The sequence below is a fragment of the Dermacentor albipictus genome, chromosome 9 (genome assembly GCF_038994185.2).
Source record: "Dermacentor albipictus isolate Rhodes 1998 colony chromosome 9, USDA_Dalb.pri_finalv2, whole genome shotgun sequence".
NCBI lineage: Eukaryota > Metazoa > Arthropoda > Arachnida > Ixodida > Ixodidae > Dermacentor > Dermacentor albipictus.
Window position 1 is genome coordinate 32,008,336 of NC_091829.1, and position 18,955 is coordinate 32,027,290.

Consider the following 18,955-nt stretch of genomic DNA (forward strand, 5'->3'; position numbering starts at 1 on the left):
GAAGAAAGGAAACCGAGGGGGCCGACATTTACAGCGAAGCTGTATACGGCTAGCCGATTCTTCCGTCTGTCTGTCGTCTGTATGCCGAAAACACCTCCTGCGTAATCCCATGCGCGTGCGCGAAAAAAGAGAGAGAGAGAGAGAGGCGCGCGATTGGCTGCGCCAGTGACGTCGTTGCTCTCCGTGGCAGACGAGCACGCGTGTGCAGCAGGTTCTCTCCGGCTTTGAAATGGCTAGGCCACACATCATATGTACTACTGATGAGCAGGCAGCGTTCTATCAGCAACGCCACGAGTAGAACCTGGAACGAGCTCGTCTACACCGTGCCGATGCTGCAGCCCGGGCACAAGAACAGGCTCGTGCAGCCGAGCGCAAGCAGCAACTGCGTACCGAGGGTCTTGCAGCCTACCAAGACGTCATTTAATGAACCGTTGGGATTAACCCAGTGATAAATACCGAGGCCGCATGTTTCAGCTTCGCTGGCTCACCATCAGTACGGAGTGCTTGGCTGGGGATATTTTTTTCGTAATCGTATCATAAGAAGCCAACAACCAAAGACACCAGGGACAGCATAGGGGAATTACGTGTAGTTATTTATTGAATTTAAAAAAGTAATAAATAATGGAAATGAAGGTCGATGACAAAAAAAAAATCTGGCCGCAGGTAGGCACACACCCACGTCTTCGCATTACATTACAGTTGCCCGGAAGCAGCAACTGTAGTATACGAAACAGGAAGTGATGTCACTACACTTTCGTATGTAAAAGAATCCACCTAGCAACTGATTTCATTTGTGTTGTTATAGCGCTCTGGGAAGGCCATGCATAGTTAGGACGCTTGAAGAGCAGCCCGAATGCGATGAGCGATGAAGGGAACAGCAACTTCAATATGCACAGCAGTGTCGTGCTCAGGCAAGTCATCCAACCACTGTGCACAAGTCGTGTATAGATTTAACTTTAGCTAAGTTACGAGGGCATGGGCGGGGCTTCACTGCAGACATAGTTGTATCCAACTATAGTAGCATTTTTTGAGTTAGCAGTGGAAGAATTGTAGATAAATATATATTTGCAGAACAATCACAGTTCTTTTGGATACCTTATTTACTGCTCTACCAACAGCTAAAACCGACTCATATTGTTATTTGGGAAGTTGTGTAACAATGCGTGGCCGCCAGTCCAGTATAACCCTGTAGAGTGCAGGACGCTGCTGTTCTGTATAAGGTTACAAAAACACCTGCATAAGCACAGCAAGGAAGTGGCTACGTCTGGCGGCTCGATTGATAACTGTAGAAGCGTCATTCAAAACACACAGAATTGTTCTCCACTTCCAGCGGCGTTTACTCTACTTCCTTTTTAAATAAAAAGATGTGGATCCATAAGTACTTTCATAAACAACGGTTAAATTTGTTAATTTTTGCTTGTCCTTCCTGTTTGGCTGTTGCCTCGGCTCTCTCCCTTAGTAGAACGCTTAATTTCTCAACTCCTTGCGACTCTTCTTTCCAGTTGCCAATTTTGCACAAAAAGTGCTGTACAGTTAGGGAAAACCAGAAGAGGTAATGGTTAACAGTCATATTGCTTATGGGTTTAATGGTTACTGTAGGGTTTGATGATGGACATTGTCTCGCATTATTTTATTTTCCACCTTATCCAACCCGTATCGCGAGTATATGATTCCGAGGATCTGCCAGCGTCGCGGCGAGCCGCCACTCGAGGAAATAATGAAGCAACTGGCGTTTTCTTCGGCTGCAACTCGTTCCAAGAGCATATACAGTAGAACCCCGCTGTTACGTTCCTCACTGCTGCGTTTTCCCGGCTGCTACGTCGTTTTCATCCGGTCCCGGCATAGCTTCCATAGGATACAATGTATAAGGAACCCCGCTGTTACGTTGTAGCTGTGAAACCGCATGGTACGTCGCAACTTAGCACCCCCCAACTGCCTGGGCTAAACTAGGCTACAGTGAACTAGTAACTAGGCAGCGTGTTCCAACCGCCATTTTGGATTTTGACGAGTTTTGGCTGGGCTTGGCCGGGCTTGGCTATGGAACTGGCTGCAAGAAGCCGCACGCCAGTTCGAGAGGCCGCCACTAAGTGGCCATTCGTGAAAAATGCTCTCACTATCATCACTGTGATTACGGTCACCGCATCGTTACAGTGAACTAGAAGCAATTCAGTGCAACGAGCGGTGGGGGCTGCGCCTTGCGGCGCGTGTCACCCGCAGTGGCACCCGAAGCGGTGGCGCTGCCGTCGACCACTCTTGAAGGCGACAGGTCTGGGCACGCAGTACCATTGCATTTCAGCGGTGTGTTTTGGTGGTGGCTTTTTGCTCTGTACGGTTGTGCGTCGCAAGCGTTCTCTTGTGAATGCGGCCACTTGCATCAATGAGTGCAAAGCAACGTCTCAACCATTGCTACGCCCCAGGGTGCAGCACAGGATACGCCCGAACTAACAGTGCGAAGAAGCTATCGTTATTCAAGGCGCCTGCAGACCCGGAACGGAGGTGCACGTGGGAGAGAAACCTACATAGAGCCGACAAGCCGCTAACCACAGACTGCGCGGTATGTGAGCTGCATTTGGCAAGTTGGCTTTAGCTACTTGTTGACATCCCGGCTGAGCCAGGATAAAGTGGAAAACTTTTTTGGAATCGTTAGACTCTCATCTGGCTGCAACTCACACCCAACGCCACACCAGTTTCTGCTAACTGTTAACTGTCTCTCTTTTTATAACTTAGCGCACAGTGTTGCAGGCGGGAATGCAGAGGGAGATGTCATCAGTTCCCTTCTTGATGTTGGGGACCGGGAAGAAACTTCAAAGCAACAGCTGATTGACCAGATGAAGCTTTGCACAGAAAAACAAGCGGTACCTTCAAGTTCACATGGCAGTGAAGCAGTGGAACACGAGTACCATGTTGAGAGGAGCGACTCAAGGCTTATATATTACATTTCCGGATACGTGGCCAAAAAGTGTGTGCTGCCCACCAAATGCTGTGCGTGTAATGACAGCCTCTTACTTCCAACAGAAGAAGGGCGCCGCTTGCATGCTGCAGAATTTGTGCGCCATAATGATGGAGGCTAATTTACTCTACCCCTCGGTGGAACTGTTCCGCGTTATAACAAGGCTTGAAGACATTTTCACTAATTGCTTTAGTGCACAAAAAGTTCATCGGGAAAGCGTAATGGACATCCTGCATATGATTCATTACGCCGCTCCCTTGAAGGTGGGATGCAGAGATCATGCAGAAAGCCTGACTCCTCGCATAGTCAGCTTTTATGTCACCACACGGCTCCATTTTTTTTATCAAAGGCTTGAATAAAGCACATATGCTGTCAAAAAGAAAGGCAGCACAGCACCTGAAGCTAAGCAGACTGACTTAGCCCAATTTCTAAGCTGCTTGTAAAGTGCAATAAAGCTCTAGGATGATTCTTGCGCTATTACAGAGCGCCTGCAATAAAATCGTATGGGACAGAGAAGGCAGTTTCGAAGTCGTTCTCCCTTTTTTTCTGCGTGTCAGATTTCGTCTTGTGCAGCACGTACTTTAAAAATGAAGTGCTTTCTCGTGTAAATATTAAATCAGCCTTAATTTGACGGATATATGTGCATGTGCACCCTAGCAGACGCTGTAAACAAGGTGTCTTTTGCGATCGCGAACATCATGCGAATATTTGGTCCCGCAAATGACAATTGCTTCGCAAAATTTAGTACTCGCAAATTATTCCGGTATTGCCATCTAGTCCGAGTTGACGACTAAGCGTGAAAAAAGAAATTGCAGCGCATCGACTGTCCTTCGTCTGCTACTGGCTTTGCTCAGTAAGGCACGCCCAAAATCTTACGGCCACCTCAAACACCTCTACGCACATAAAGTACCCAAAAAATAATTGCAAACCCAAGCTGAATTGCGTTAAAACAACGGCTGTACATAACCAAACACGCTTTCTATTTTCGTGTGCCACGTACGCTTCAGAGGGGAACAGGACGAGCTTTCAAGAGCGGTCGATTGCAGCGCCGCCGCTGCAGGTGCCACCGCGCGCGTCAGCGGAGAGGCGCGGTCGTGCCACTGGAAAGTATTCTAGTGCACTGTAGCATCGTTGTTGGACGTGTTGACCCACGGAGGAAGGAAACTCAGGAGAGGTCCTGACGTCATTCTTTGTGAAGCTAAAGTGAAACCGGAAGTTGGCGTTGCTGGTGGCGTTGCTGCGCCTACCGGGCCAGCTCTCCTCTCTTGTTTACATTTCTCCCACGCCGCGCTGCGCGCAACCGGGCTGCTCGGACGCGCGCGCTCCGCAGCAATACTAAACAATCGTTAGCACGTCAGCATGATTACGCCAAAGAGGGCAAAATTTCCCGCGGATATTCCTTCGTCCGTTGCCATTGCCGTGACGCGGTGACGACGAGGAGCACGAGCCGCATGGTGCCGGGGAGTTGCCAAATCGTAGCTTTGGAGAAGCCGTCGCGGCTCTGGACCTCCTCCGCAGGTACGTCGCACCTCACGGCGACGCTGACAGCAATGCGGCCTTCCAGGCTATTGAGAAACGTGTGGCGATTTTTAGCGAGCGAAATAAATGGCAAGCCGCCATTATATACTTTTTAAAGTCCTAAGCGCACTCTGTGGAAATAAATTGTCTATAGTTGAAGCTGCATTTCTTCATTCATTTTCGGAGCTTTCCTCACTGTTGCGTTTTCCCGGCTGCTACGTTCTTTTTCCCCGATCCAGTGAAAAACGTATAAACGGGGTTCCACTGTATACAGACAAGCTGCCCCGTGAACCGAAACCCTTTCCTGGTCCCTGGATCAGACTAAAGAAAGCAGGTTGAACTAACGAATCAACAGCGATGTGCATGACTATTGAAGAGATGGTGGCAACTGAACGCATCTCGAGTTGATTGTGCGGGCACTGAATCGACGAGAAAATTGGCCTTCACACCCCAGGAGATGCCGATAACTACCGCCATCCAAAGGACTGAAAAAGGCAGCAAAATGTTGACCGCCAAATAGCTGTCCAGTCTCAGCATTGATTTGGCGGCACTTTAGGAATGTGTGTGAGGAGTGGTGGCATGGGTATGGAGAGGGGGGGCCCGCCCTTGAGGGTGGAGGTGGGGGGTGCACGTGGGCGGGGCGCAATAGGATCTTATTGCACCTGGACTTTTAAGGAACATGATGTGGCTCCATTTAGGCGGTCGCCCTTGTCCCACCTCCCGCCGTGCGCAATTTGAGAGGTGCATTTGCAAGCACCCGCCTGTAATTCAGTCATTTGACCATCTGTGTCCACGGAAGTCTTTATTTACTGCCTCAGCATTCCTTTGCGGCGGGCGCAAAATTTCATTATACTATTGAAATCGCATACAAACACACTTTATTAAAATGAGGTTCTAAATACATGGTGTTCTATGTACAATGGGTTATGAAAAGTTAAGTACTTTGTTATATGGAGGTTTAAACATACTTCTAATGACAAATGACAACTACAGGCAAAAGCTGAGTGCTGAGTGCTCTCGTCATCTTGCTATATACCAGACCGTGAGACTAACTGATCCATACAAGCACAATACGCCATAAATGAAAAACTTTCATTCTCCCATTACATATATATACATGTACTCCACAGGGGTAAATTGCTGAACAACCTCATGTTCATTAATTTGCATGCTGCAACGATCTATTACAATGCTGCAGAATGAGCCTTGGTGCTTGCCGATTTCAACATTCAACTTAACAAAATGGCACATTTCTAAACCCTCCTCTCTTCTTCCCCTCAGCCTTGCAAGTATGAAATGTAACTGGGCACAGTAACATGATTTGAGCAACCTTTCTTTCTTGGCAGTTAACCATTCATGGTGAACTATGATCAGCGAGCTCGCCACCCAGGTGGTCGCTAACTAGTCACGGCAGTCTGCGGCTAATTCACAACCAAACAATGTTCACATTTTCATCTTCCTCCTCTTCATCCACTTGAGGCAATGTGACCATTTGCATCAACTCAGCGGGCACACCTCCACAGATACCTTTCTCAATGCAGAATGTCCTCAGAGCTGTCTCCTTTGGAAATGGATATTGGGCGACTAGCAGCCTGCGGTAGGCCTCAGGTGAGCAACGGTAGATATCGAGTGCCAACTGCAGCGTGGGCTCAGTCCACGCTGTGGGCTGGTCATTGCCGAGCTTCTGCAGGCACTCAATTTGGTCCATATGGAGGAAGCGGCTCAGCCGCTCCGTCTGGCGGGCCAATGATGCCTTGACACGCGCGGTCTGTTGAGACAAGTCGACCACCTTGCGTCGCAGTTCATCAGACTGATGCCACAACGCTGTTGCCTGCTCCTGTAGCTTTTCATAGCTTGGAGGCCTGCATATATGGGGGTAGAAGAGTCACTAAAGGCAAGATCATTGTGCATTCAGTCTAGAGACCGTTGGAAAAAGTGCTCTAGCCTCATTATCCTAGAACACAACCTTGAGAGTCCACAGAGTCACAATGGTGGCTACAGCTATAAGTGTTAACTCGCAGATGTGCAAAGCATGATTTGAAACTGCAGCACAGCAGAAAGGGGTTGACTGAACAAATACTGCGGACCACTCAATATGCAGCTGTAAGCATACCCTCCTGTAATACAAAGTGCCAATAGCAGATTTGCTCAATTTATTAAGCAGTTACACTACACGAAAGAACGCAAACCACTCTGTCTATAAAACACCTAAGCGGTGATGCCACATTCACATGTACAAATGACTGTGCAGGCAGGTATGACTGCGGTGTCTGCAAGACACACCTCATAACCATAAGACTGGTCAGACATGAACTGCTGACAATACGTTTGCACCCACCACTTTATGCAGTGGAGTATTTGATTTTGTATCCAACTGCACCAAGCAGGCAATTCTTGGCCCAATTTTCTTTGTTAAAAATATGCATCCATTAGACTCGGGTAAATACTGTAATCAGAAATTGTGAACTACTGTTATTTCTTGAATAGCTTCATAGGGTAGGCCGAAAATAGGTGTTTTCAACTAGAGACATGCGTTCAATGCATTCGCCGTCCCCTAAGCTTTGCACATGCTGCCACTAAAGGTGTCGATATTGGGGTCACTGCAGGGGTCAGGCCCATGCATGCTGACTGTCCATGTTTGAATTATCCAGCAAAGGCCTATTTTAGAATCGAAATAACGAACGTGTGGGGCCCTAGTAATGCATGGGTGCCAGACGGGACCTTTGGGTAGCATCGTAATAACCAAAAAATAGAGTTAACCGGAGTCAATTATTGGAAGTCTACTGCATCTTCGCTGAACTTGTCACATTGTCTTCTGGTGTTTGTCAAAATCAAGCAGTGAACAGCCAAATTTAACCGAACTACTATTTAAGCATTTGATGTCACAGAAAAACAGAGCACATGTTTGCCAAAACCATACAATTGGTCCAAATCGAAGCAATATTTTAAATTAAATTCACTCTAACTGACGGCTCACCTAGGCAAGATGGGTGTCAAATCCGACGGCTTGCCGACAGCAGGCATTGTGTTAGGTGCAAGTGACTGAACCGATAAGATGACTGGCATTTGAGTATTTGGGCTCGTCACCTTACTTTGCACAGGAAGCCCACTGGGTTTGCTCACAGGCACCAGAATGATGGGGCCAGTGTTGGGAAGGCAGCTGACTGAAGGCAGCACTGAAAGACAAGAGAAACACGTTATTTCACTTTGTGCTGCTCGACTCTTACAGGCAGACATGAACTGGTCAAACAGATGAACACAGATAAACAGATAAACTGGTGACAAACAGATAAAGGACAAATTTTACGTTTGCCCCGACAAATCTTGGTTTTCAGTCATTAGCATAAATACAATTTTATTGATAAATTGCAAGAAATGGATACAAACCATCTGGACCGACAGCCTACATTGACTGGTAGCCACTGCAGTGAAATATATGTGAAACAGGTAAAAAAAAAAAAAAATCTAACAAATAGGCACGTCCGTAATCACATCACAACAATAGATGAAAGGCAACATAAGTAAAATACACAGACGACTGCAAGTGACATAAACTGCTTAGAAATCTTTAATTTGCAAACAAAATATTTTCAAACTAAATCTTAAGTTTATTGCTACCTCAACTTCAAAGGGTGGCTTATTCCAAATTTTTGTCCCATGGAATTCAATTAATCATTCTCCATATAAATGGTAGCAAGTGGGCAAATTAATATTGCCATTTGATGCTTGTGTAGTGTTTAGAGATGGTATGGTGAAAAGAGTAGCAGAGAGAGGAAAGGTAGTGCATATTATTTTGCTAACAAAGAGCGCAGCCTTATAGTTATGAAGTGCTCAAACTGAGAGCATATGCTGTTCCTGAAATATAGTGTTAATTTTAGCCAATCTGGACAAAGAAAGAATGAAAAGGCTCGCGAAATTTCAGAGGCCTACCTAATTAATAAATGTGGTGACAGGTGCGTGAGCCAGGCATCACTTGCACTACACAACAAGGAACAATGTTTTTTAGAAGCATCTAATCGTTAAAGATATCGCACTCCTCGATTCCCGCTAGTCTGTCTTGTTTCGCTTTTGGTTGGGGGAATGTATGGTGCGCGGGTGTATGCATGTGTGAGTTTTTCTACTTATATGGCTATTCGAATGCAATAAGCTTTTAGCCGTCAGTCAGCGCTCGTGTTTTATCTCTCTTCTTTATCCGCGTTTTCAGTGCGCGCTGTGAGTAATAATAATGCAGATGTATGGCCTCGCCCAGCTAGCCACCATACTACAATTTTAGCATTCACACAGTTACTATGTAATATGCTTAGTACTCTCCTTTGTAGTCACTGCAGTGGTTTTAGATATGCCATATATGTTACATCCCATGATTTTATACAATAATTTATGTGGGAATGACAAAATGCAAAGCATAGCGACCAAAGCACAGAACGGGGAAAACATTGGCATGCCTTAATTGAGCACGTGATGGTAGGCTAGTTGGTTATGCATGATTACATATGCCTTAATTAGCATATGACAGCCATGCGGCACCTTCCAGCATATGCAGTGGATTTGCTCTTTGCAGTGCAAGCACTGGTCAAGAAACACTGCTAAGTATTTAAGAGACAACTTGTTCAATTGGCTTGTTGCATAGATTAGAGATTAACTGATGAAGTATCAATATTCTTTCTTCTATATAGGAAAATAATGTATTATGTTTTTTAGAATTTAATGATCACTTGTTTTCAATGGCCTAGTTACTGATCCTTAACAACTCAGTCATTATGTTGGCACTATGTTGCTCAATGGCACTATGGTCGCAACTGGGTCCTCTATGAAATGCAGTGCTTTATTGTTGCTGGAGCTTTGAGAAGGCACTCCTGGTAGGGTGAATGAGAAAGGTGAAAAAAAAATTGTGCATATGCAATTTCCTGAGATTAATGTTTAGTGGCCATCACTAGTTAATCAGAGCAACACTGGTTCATTTTGTCGGCTAACATCTGGTAGACTGTTAAGGTGAGGAAAGAAATAGTACTGAACATTTATTTGGTTTGCCTCTCTGAACACTGCACATCCACGGGACTGCTGCGTGGCATGCTTGCAGGCATTCTGTTGCAGTTCACTCCAAATTGAAGTGCTCAAATGTGCGTTTCCTTTTACAGCTTGTCCAATCAATAAAGTAACTGGTTACATGTAATTGGTTACTGAAGAAAGTAAATGAATTACAGGGATCTGTAACATCTGGGTAACATCTGGGTAAAAAGCAATCAGCCAATTACATAAGTACCAAAATATATTTGATTACAAGTAATTAATTACATGTAATTTATCATGTACATGCAAGCCTGCACATCCCAGAGTAGCTGAACTTACAAAGGAAACCTAATACGGCTTTCTCAGAAAATGAAGCTTTGCAGCTGACAAAAAAAGTCGACCTGGTCTGCACACTGAACCTGGGACCAAAGCCTTTCCAGGGCTATTGCTCTACCATCCGAGCTAACCAGAAGTCTAGCAGATCGCAGAGCGAAGGTGAATCAACCCACAACTTCAAGTCTAGGGTTCGTGTGCCTTGAGCATGGAGCACACACCAGCGGACAAGGTGAATGAACGAGTTCCAGCAGTGATTGCACATGGCAAGTATAATACTGTGATCATGAAGCAGCAGAAAGTACCACTAACCAGGGTTAGTATTTGGAGCACCGGTGTTGGGCACCATTGTAGGCACCATAACAGGTGGAACAACAGGCGAATTGCCGACAACGTAACGGTGATCGCCTTGCGCATTGGTAGGAACAAGGATGATGTTGCCACCCGAAGTGGTCACGGTGAAGGCTGGACCAGTATTCGCGGGCGCTTTCGCCAATGTTGCTGCTGCTGATGGAGTCACTTGCGTGGGCTGTGCCTGGTTGGCTCGGCTGGCATGGTTGGTGGCTGCAACTGCGTGAGAAAGGGCATCAAGGCGGCATCCACAAAATCCAGCACATGTACATTCTGTAGTGCGGTATGCATACCAGCCGGCCTGTGAATAACGCTAGTAAAAAATCCCGCATCATGACAGAGCAGGAGAGAGGGGAGGGGTGTCTTGCACCCATATTTTTCTTAAAAGCTTGGCCATTGAACACACTTTTTGCGAGGTACATACACACTTCGTTAGCAAATATTTATACTTTTACACAATGCGGGCAAAGCAGCAGCAACTTCAAAAGCAGGAGCTGAAGAGGAACACAGTGTCTCTAGATCACCGTGACTTTTCCAACAGCACTGCTGATGCCAACTCTCCCTAACTGAAAGCAGCTGCAAATTTCCATGCCAAGATTACAATATTAAACTTCTCTTGAATAGTGTGTTTGTTAAAAACTTCCCATGCATTGCCGATATTGAACTGCCTGTGTTTACTGACTAACTATTTGACTACACCTCCAGCGATTGTTCAAACTTACAGTGTAATTTGACTAACAGATTAACTGAAGATACATTCATCACCCAGTTCTAATAAAATCAGTGCCAGATTTCTGAAAAATATCTGCTCTTATAGCTCTACTATATTAGTTAAATTATTCCAGCAATTGCTTAAAACATCCACTGTTACATCTGAATGAAAAGCGGGGAGAGACTGTTCCTTTGCATAAAACTGGCAGCAGGACGTCACCTGCAAATTATCATCCCTGATCATTAACCAGTACCTGCTGCAAGTTATTTGAGCATAGTATAGCATTTGCTAACCTTGTAGACTTTCTTGAGCAAAAGTAATTTTTCAGGCCACTCCAACATGGGTTTTGCAAATGATTCTCATGTGAATTGCAATCAGTAACTTATACTTGCAAACTACACTGTTACTTGACCCTCTTTTCCTTGTCAATTATATCTTTTTAGGTTTTTTTATATGGCTTTCACAAAGTGTACCATAAACAATTACATTATAAACTAAGCAATTTAAACCTTGATTACAACCTTCTAAAGCAGATTGAGTAATTTCTCGTTCATAAGTTCTGGTTCGCAACAGCTAAAGCCTAGAGTGCCACAAGGCTCTGCTCCGAGACATCTTTTATTCCTTACCTACATTAATGACTTACTTGAACCAATAACATCTGACACTTATCTATTTGCAGATGGCTGTTTTATCTTCAGAGAAATAATTACCGAACATGACATCACCCTGCATCAGGCCAGGCCTGATGCATGGTGATTAGCTTCCAGAGCTAATTCAAAAGACGGTACTAGAAATCTTTATTTTAAACTGTCGCTTGTTTACTTGTTCTTGGTAGTGTCCTTCCTCCATTTCTTTACTGCACGAGTCCATCTGATGTGGTTCCTTGTTTGCCAAGTAAAGGATAGGTGTATCTTACAGGTGTACCTGTGAGATACACCTTACTTTTTTTTTTTGTTTTTTGCAGATTTACTCGCATTTATGCCAAATGGTGGGCATTAGTCAAGTTTGTACTAGCAGAGGTACCCCCCCTCATTTGCATAGAAAAGTTACCTCTTTTTTTGTAAAGGTGCCCCCCTCCCCCACCGAAAGAAAATACTGGGTACATGCCGGGGCCAGCCTTAATAATATCAGTAACTGATGCCATGTCTAACAAATGGAATTTAAGATTATGAAATGCAAGTTTATGAGCGTATCTCGATGTAACAGTAACCTGCCTGTATACTATTTGAATAATGTTGCTTTAGAAATGACAAATTCATATATATATACTCAGGCATGCAATAACACTGAACAAAATGTTGAATCATCATTTAAATATATAATTAACAAAGCTAACTGCTTGCAAAGATATTTGCGCCATAACCTTAATGCTTGGAAAACTGGCGACTCCATGTACTGTCTATCAATTGCAAGGGTCCCAGACAACTGGAAGAATGCAAACATTATACTAACCTGCAAAAAGGGAGACGTTAAAGAATCGAAAGATTATAGGCTCATTAGCTTACTACCCGTATTATATAAAATATTGGCCAAAATAATCTCCAATAGAATAAGGGCAACACTGGACTTTAGTCAACCAAGGGGACAAGCTGGCTTCAGGAAGGAATACTCTACGATGGATCACATCGGTGTTATTAATCAGGTAATCGAGAAATCCGCAGGGTATAATAAGCCTCTCTATATGGCTTTCATAGATTACAAAAAGGCATTTGATTCAGTAGAGGTACCAGCAGTCATAGAGGCATTCTGATATCAAGGAGTACGACCGCTTACATAAATAGCTTGAAAAATAGCTGGAAAAATAGCTTGAAAAATAGCTAGAGATACCACAGCTACCTTAATTCTACACTAGTAGGAAGGTGCCTATAAAGGAAGGGGTCAGAGAAGGAGACACAATCTCTCCGAAGCCATTCACTGTGTGCTTGAAAGAAGTATTCAAGCTATTAAACTTAGAAGGCTTAGGAGTAAGGATTGATGGTGAATATCCCAGCAACCATTGGTTTGCCAATGACATTGTTATATTCAGCAACACTGCAGATGAGTTACAACAAATGATTGAGGACCTCAACAGAGAGAGTCTAAGAGTGGGGTTGAAGGTTAATATGCAGAAGACAAAGATAATGATGAATAACCGGGCAAGGCAACAAGAGTTCAGGATCGCTAGTCAGCCACTAGAGTCTGTGAAAGTGTACGTTTACCTAGGTTAATTAATCACACAGAACCCTGATCATGAGAAGGAAATTCATAGAAGAATAAAAATGGGTTGGATCGCATACGGCAGACATTGTCAGCTCCTGACTGGAAGTTTACCATTATCATTGAAAAGGGAAGTGTACAATCAGTGCATTTTACTGGTGCTGACATATAGTGCACAGACTTGGAGACTGATAAAGAAGCTTGAGAACAAGTTAAGGACCGCGTAAAGAGCGGTGGAACGAAGAATGCTAGGCATAACGTTAAGAGACAGAAAGAGAGCGGTTTGGATCAGAGAGCAAATGGGTTTAGGCGATATTCTAATTGACATTAGGAGAAAAAAATGGAGCTGGGCAGGTCATGTAATGCACAGGTTAGATAACCGTTGGACCATTAGGGTTACAGAATGGCTACCAAAAGAAGGCAAACGCAGTCAAGGACGGCAGAAGACCAGGTGGAGAGATCAAATTAGGAAATTCGCGGGCACTAGATGGAATCAGTTGACGCAGGACAGGGGTAATTGGAGATCGCAGGGAGAGGCCTTCGTCCTGCAGTGGACATAAAATAGGCTGCTGCTGATGAACCTTTCTAGTGCTTCATCTCTTTTAGAATTACTGCTTATTAAACTCTGTTAAGGCCAATATTAGAAAGTGCTACAGGTATATCAAACACTTTCTACAAATACCTTATACATTGTCTTGAACTAATCCAAAATACTTCGATTCATTTTTTGGGACTACAATGGTGTTGCAAGCATATCTTTGATGAAATGAAGTCTGAGTCTTCACTCACTCGCAACACACTGGGGGATTGCTCATCTATCATTGTTTTTCATAAGCTATATCATCACCCTGCTCTACATCTGCAATTCATCTCACGATCACATGACTTATCTCGGCACACTGATCATCGGCAACAAGTTAAATGTTGTGTGTGTAATGCAACATGCTTTTTTACAACGAAAATTTATTGCATAAACATCAAAAGAACGCAATGAGCTTCCCGCTTACATTGAATATTTTAATGATGAGAATTTTCAAAAAGCATTAGCTAGTACAGTGTACTCATAACAAGCATATGTATGAACTAATGCTAGTTGTTTTTATGATATGCTGTATTTAACAAACTCTCAGTTAATGTGGTATAATGGGCTAATAATGTGTGTAATCTCATACTTTATTGCCCTTCTGTTGTTTCTCCTGTAACCTACTCTTATCTCTAATGCCTTAAGACCCTAAAGGTAAAATAAATATAATCAATGAAGGCCCCGGCTGGTATAATGTAGTGAATCCTTCCAATTGATTTTATGCCACTTTTATAATCCAGTGTTCCCCCCCAGCTGATCCACTTGATGATGCAAGTGGATAACGAGACAGATGGCATTGTAATAGAACCGTCAAGTTATCCCAACTCAAGAATAACAATGGGTTCTGTCTGCGCCCATACAATGAACTGAAAGGAAGGTTTCGGTAACTAATTATTATTATAATACAGAAGCCTATTTTCGTTCCACCTCGAGGGCACCCATAGCAGCTACTGACTGAACTATTTAGCTTGACTTTCATTCCAGATGAAGTGATTGTTGTAGATCTACAAAACATCTGGACAAGAGCCTACACTGTTGCAAGGTTAAAAACGTATGTCCACCTGGCTGCAGGTGTGCTGGCTGACTTTTGGCCACTGATGATGAAACTACAGGTGTCGTGACCGTAGAGACAGTTGCAACACTTGTGGCTGAGGAGATGACCGTATCTGCCTTAGTAACGGCATCAACAGCAGCAGTAACATTCGTAATGCTGCTCGTGGGACCACCCCGTACAAGCCTTCGGCGCTGTTTCGGAACTTTCCGGTGGCTGAACAGGGTTGGCACAGCAAATGGCTTGAGCTTACGGTCCGTGCGCCTGGGCTCATACTGGTCCTCTTCGAAGTGTGCCTGCAGAATATGGTAACAGAAAAAAAAAAGAATAAATAAATTTATATGTTCATGGTTCATGACTATCGGCTGCCCAACAGTAGAAGGCACAACGGCCTTCTGATATGTCCTTGCCAGCACCCCATGAGCCACCACTGATGTACTTGTGATAAATGGCTGCTTCTTGTGATTCAGTATCTTGGTGAAAATGGCACTCGCATTCAGGGTTTCCATTTTCCCTGGCAAAGGCTAGGTTAAAGAACAATAGAAAATCTGCTAAGGTCATCTTCAACAGGACAATACATCTGACAGAGCAAAACAGGCATTTAAGGCCTGTAAACAGCGCAGCGAAGTTTTCTTCCATAGATTCTGCTGCAAAAGGAGTTAATAATAACGGCAGTCAAACTCCACTAAGTATATGCTAAGAAAAAAAGCAAGCCGATTTCAACAATTCCCATGGTTCGGAGCTCATTTACTGAAACAGCAGCCTTTCCCTATAGTGAAGACCACCATATTGTCTTTGCTAGTGCTTTTTTTGCTTACGTAAGAGGGCTCACTCACTACAGGAAGGGACAAGAAGCAAGTGGTTAATGTTCTTGTTTCTGGGGGTCAAACAATAATGTATAAGTTTAAAACAACAATTAAGAACTAATTAAATACTTAAAATAACATTTGAATGATAACTATAACTTCTGTGACATTTGAGAGAACAAAAGAAAAGTGTTCTTTAGATCAATGAGTTTTGATGTTATCCCACTTGTGATGTACACAACTTTCTTTCTACTCCATGGACAGAGTACAGCAATCTCATACTCCTTATATCTAAGCGGAGCTGATTTCTTTAGATAATTCCATAGCTTTCTAGAACTTTATGTTCACAGTTGTTTAGCCAAAGGGTTATGCTAATACTCTTTTTGTTCCGAGCTGTCCAACATTTTAGTATTGGAAAATTACCCGCCGTGGTTGCTCAGTGGCTATAGTGTTGGGCTCCCAGCAACCATTGGTTTGCAAATGACATTTCGGCCACGGTGGCCGCATTTCGATGGAGGCGAAATGCGAAAACACCCGTATACTTAGATTTAGGTGCACGTTAAAGAACCCCAGGTGGTCAAAATTCCCGGAGTCCTCTACTACGGCGTGCCTTGTAATCAGAAAGTGGTTTTGGTACGTAAAACCCCATAATTTAGTATTTGAAAATGACTGCTTTTACAATCTTGTTGCGTCATGTTTGTTTTCGTTTTTGCGAAAACAAACATGACATGTCTTGCGGTCAGTGTAGTAAGCTTTGAGAAGCTGTGTAAAAGTGTTGTATTTCGTTTCCATCATTTAGTAAGACAACGTCCGAGCACCCACCTGCCCAATGCATCAGCAATGTGGCATTTGAGACTACCTTTAAATATACTTTCCTTACACAATTTTACAATATTTGATACGTATCTGATTTGGTCTGAAAAATTACTACTCGCACACTACTAGTAGCATGTTTAAACAAAGTTGTAGTTTGTTTTGAAACCAGTTCAGTGAAGTAGACCCCGTAATGTGCATTGTGCAAGCTGTGGTTAGCAGTGAAAATCCATGTGGATATGAAAAAGTGGCATAACTAATTTTGAGGGCATATGTTCTACGTGCTCACTTGAGGCACACGTTTGAGTATTTTGTTTTCCACAAGCTGTTGTACATTTATAAGCAACGGTTCTTTTAGAATGATTGAGTAATGACCCAAAAGCACCCTCGCGAACTAAGTGATAAGCGGTTCACTATGAATTGAACATGCATATGTTCACTTCTGTGCTAAATTCGCAGCATCTTAACCGTTGTTACCCGGTCGCTCTCGATCGCGATCGAGGCGGATTTGGATCGAAATTCTCGACCGCCATTGGGTCCCTCCGGCAACTTGCTCCAAGGAGCCAATCGCGGCCAAGACATTCGGCCCTGATCGGACTCGATTCGAAAAGGTTGAACGCAGCGAATATTTCGCGCTCGAAACTTGATATATCGTTTTACATATGCATGACTTTATCTATCCATGATAGGCCACGCAGCGAAGAGTACGAAAAACACCGCGTCCATCGGTCATCTCGGAGGCCACGGCTTATGGCGTAGCACATCTGTATGTGTAGAAGTAGAGCCTAGAAGTTAGTGGCACATACTACCTGCTCTGGGGGATTGGCGAAGAACCGGGTGGCGCGAAACTAGGACGGCGACAGCGGCTGCGCAATCGCCGACTCAAAACGACAATTTCTAGAGTAGAAGGTGGTTCAAAACTGGTACTTTATGAAGTATTAATGGCAGCATAAGTAGCCTACGACACGAAGAAACAAACACCAAGGAGCCTACCTCACACACACCGTAGCTATTGTCCTTCGGTGGCACCCAAAGTTTGCCATTCTCTGCAATGTTCACTTTCACAGCCCATTCCAGCCTGCGCTTGGGATCCCGCGGGAATGAATGGATGCGCAAACCTGCTTTTCTTCCTGTTTTACAACCAACGGCGACGCATCTCATAGCGCCTGCTTCGTGCTGCCGACAGCGGAACTATAGCGGCGGAAACGCGAAACGAGAGCGTAGACGGCGGTCACATACTGGCAAGGGCTTCCACAGAACACCTACACGCGACAACAAACTTGCGCAAGAAGCATTTGCGAGCACCATGCGACCACGGCGACCACAGTGTACCAGCACAGAACACGGCACCATGCACGGTCCAAAAAAAAAACAAAACTAGCGGTGGCATTGTAAACTAAAGTATGCAATCGAGAGATGGCGCTGGTGAAATCGAAACTAATATCGCAAGCGCTTGGTGGCAAAACCCACAGCCCCGTTTCAAAGAAGACGCTCATAACATCCATCCATTTATCTAATAATAACAGCATCATCATCATCATTATTATTATTATCATGTAAAAAGCAATATCACAGAACACTTATATAAAATTAGAGAAGAAAAACTCCATCTTCCACAGTGTAACGGAAAGAATAGTAGCAGTGGCGTTGTGAACCACAGAGTTTCTCATTATGGTGAGAAACTCTACGTTGTCAACTGAACTATACGATAGAGTAATGACGCTGGCAAAAATCAAAACTGTGATCATCATCATTACGTGAAGGGCAATATCATAGAACAAATATAAACTTTCAAAATGAGAGTTGTACCTGCCACAGTAGAACAAAAAAAAAAGTAGCGATGGCGTTGTAAGCTAAACTATACGAGCGAGCGATGGCGCTGGCAAAATCAAATCTAATATCATCAAGTGGTAGGAGTGGAAAGTATAGCATGCGGGAGCCGACAAAGCGTACAGAAGAGCGATGAAAATTATAGGTGGCGCTATGTGCAGCTGGGGGGCAGCTTTCGCTGCGTTTGAAGGGGGCGGCGCACGGCAGCTAGCACGCGCGTTTTGACACGCACATTGTGCATCGCGTTTTAATTTTTAATGTAATGTACGCTGTGGCCGGGATTCGATCCCGCGACCTCGTGCATAGTAGCCCAACACCACAACCACTAAGCAACCACGGCGGGTAGTTTCACAGTATCAGGTGGATCACCGTGGTTACAGTTACCTCCGATAACCGCCGCACGAAACTCTCTATATATATAGCTTTATGGAACCCTCTGGTAATTTGCAGGAACGCTTTTCCCGACGAGACCAGTCTCGCGTATGAAGTCCGGAATGATTGCTACAATGACTCATACACAGCCTTCAAACTGTCACATAAGTGACAACGCTAACTTTTTTAAAGTACCATTTAGACTTATTGGGTTGCAATGACTAAGAAGAGGCTGCAGAATTTTTTTTTCGCCCGATCGATTGGATAAACATTAATGGTACGCGTCCGCCTTCGATGTACGGATATCACTAATAATCTTGCTATTCTTTAATTCTAGGTAGGCTACCTTAAGGCATGTTAATAACGACCTTAATTATATTGTTATGCGGCGCCTTCGCATGGACGTGACAACGATGCCTTTAGTGCGAAG

At 44.1% G+C, this 18,955-nt stretch overlaps 1 protein-coding gene across 2 annotated transcripts; it reads right to left on the reverse strand.

Annotated features, from left to right (window-relative positions):
* Nucleotides 1-5,539: 5,539 nt before the first annotated feature.
* LOC135912710 (uncharacterized) lies at nucleotides 5,540-17,682 on the reverse strand. Of its 2 annotated transcripts, none has more exons than XM_065445226.2 (5): nucleotides 17,317-17,682; nucleotides 14,715-15,000; nucleotides 10,124-10,375; nucleotides 7,446-7,644; nucleotides 5,540-6,330 (listed from the first exon to the last, which is right to left on the reverse strand). In XM_065445226.2, exons 1-5 carry the CDS (start codon nucleotides 17,482-17,484, stop codon nucleotides 5,895-5,897), a joined length of 1,341 nt encoding a protein of 446 aa, XP_065301298.1. In that variant the 5' UTR covers nucleotides 17,485-17,682; the 3' UTR covers nucleotides 5,540-5,894. The 2 variants fall into 2 exon arrangements, with proteins under 2 accessions (XP_065301298.1, XP_065301297.1); XM_065445225.1 differs by having other exon boundaries at nucleotides 10,124-10,381.
* Nucleotides 17,683-18,955: the final 1,273 nt, after the last annotated feature.

Coding starts and splice junctions, on each gene's coding strand:
- LOC135912710 (XM_065445225.1), bottom strand. CDS start 17,484: ATGAGATGCGTCGCCGTTGGTTGTAAAACAGGAAGAAAAGCAGGTTTG. Junction 7,645..10,123: donor TGCTCCAAATACTAACCCTG/GTTAGTGGTACT, acceptor CTTGTCTTTCAG/TGCTGCCTTCAGTCAGCTGC. Junction 6,331..7,445: donor TTGACACCCATCTTGCCTAG/GTGAGCCGTCAG, acceptor CCATATATGCAG/GCCTCCAAGCTATGAAAAGC.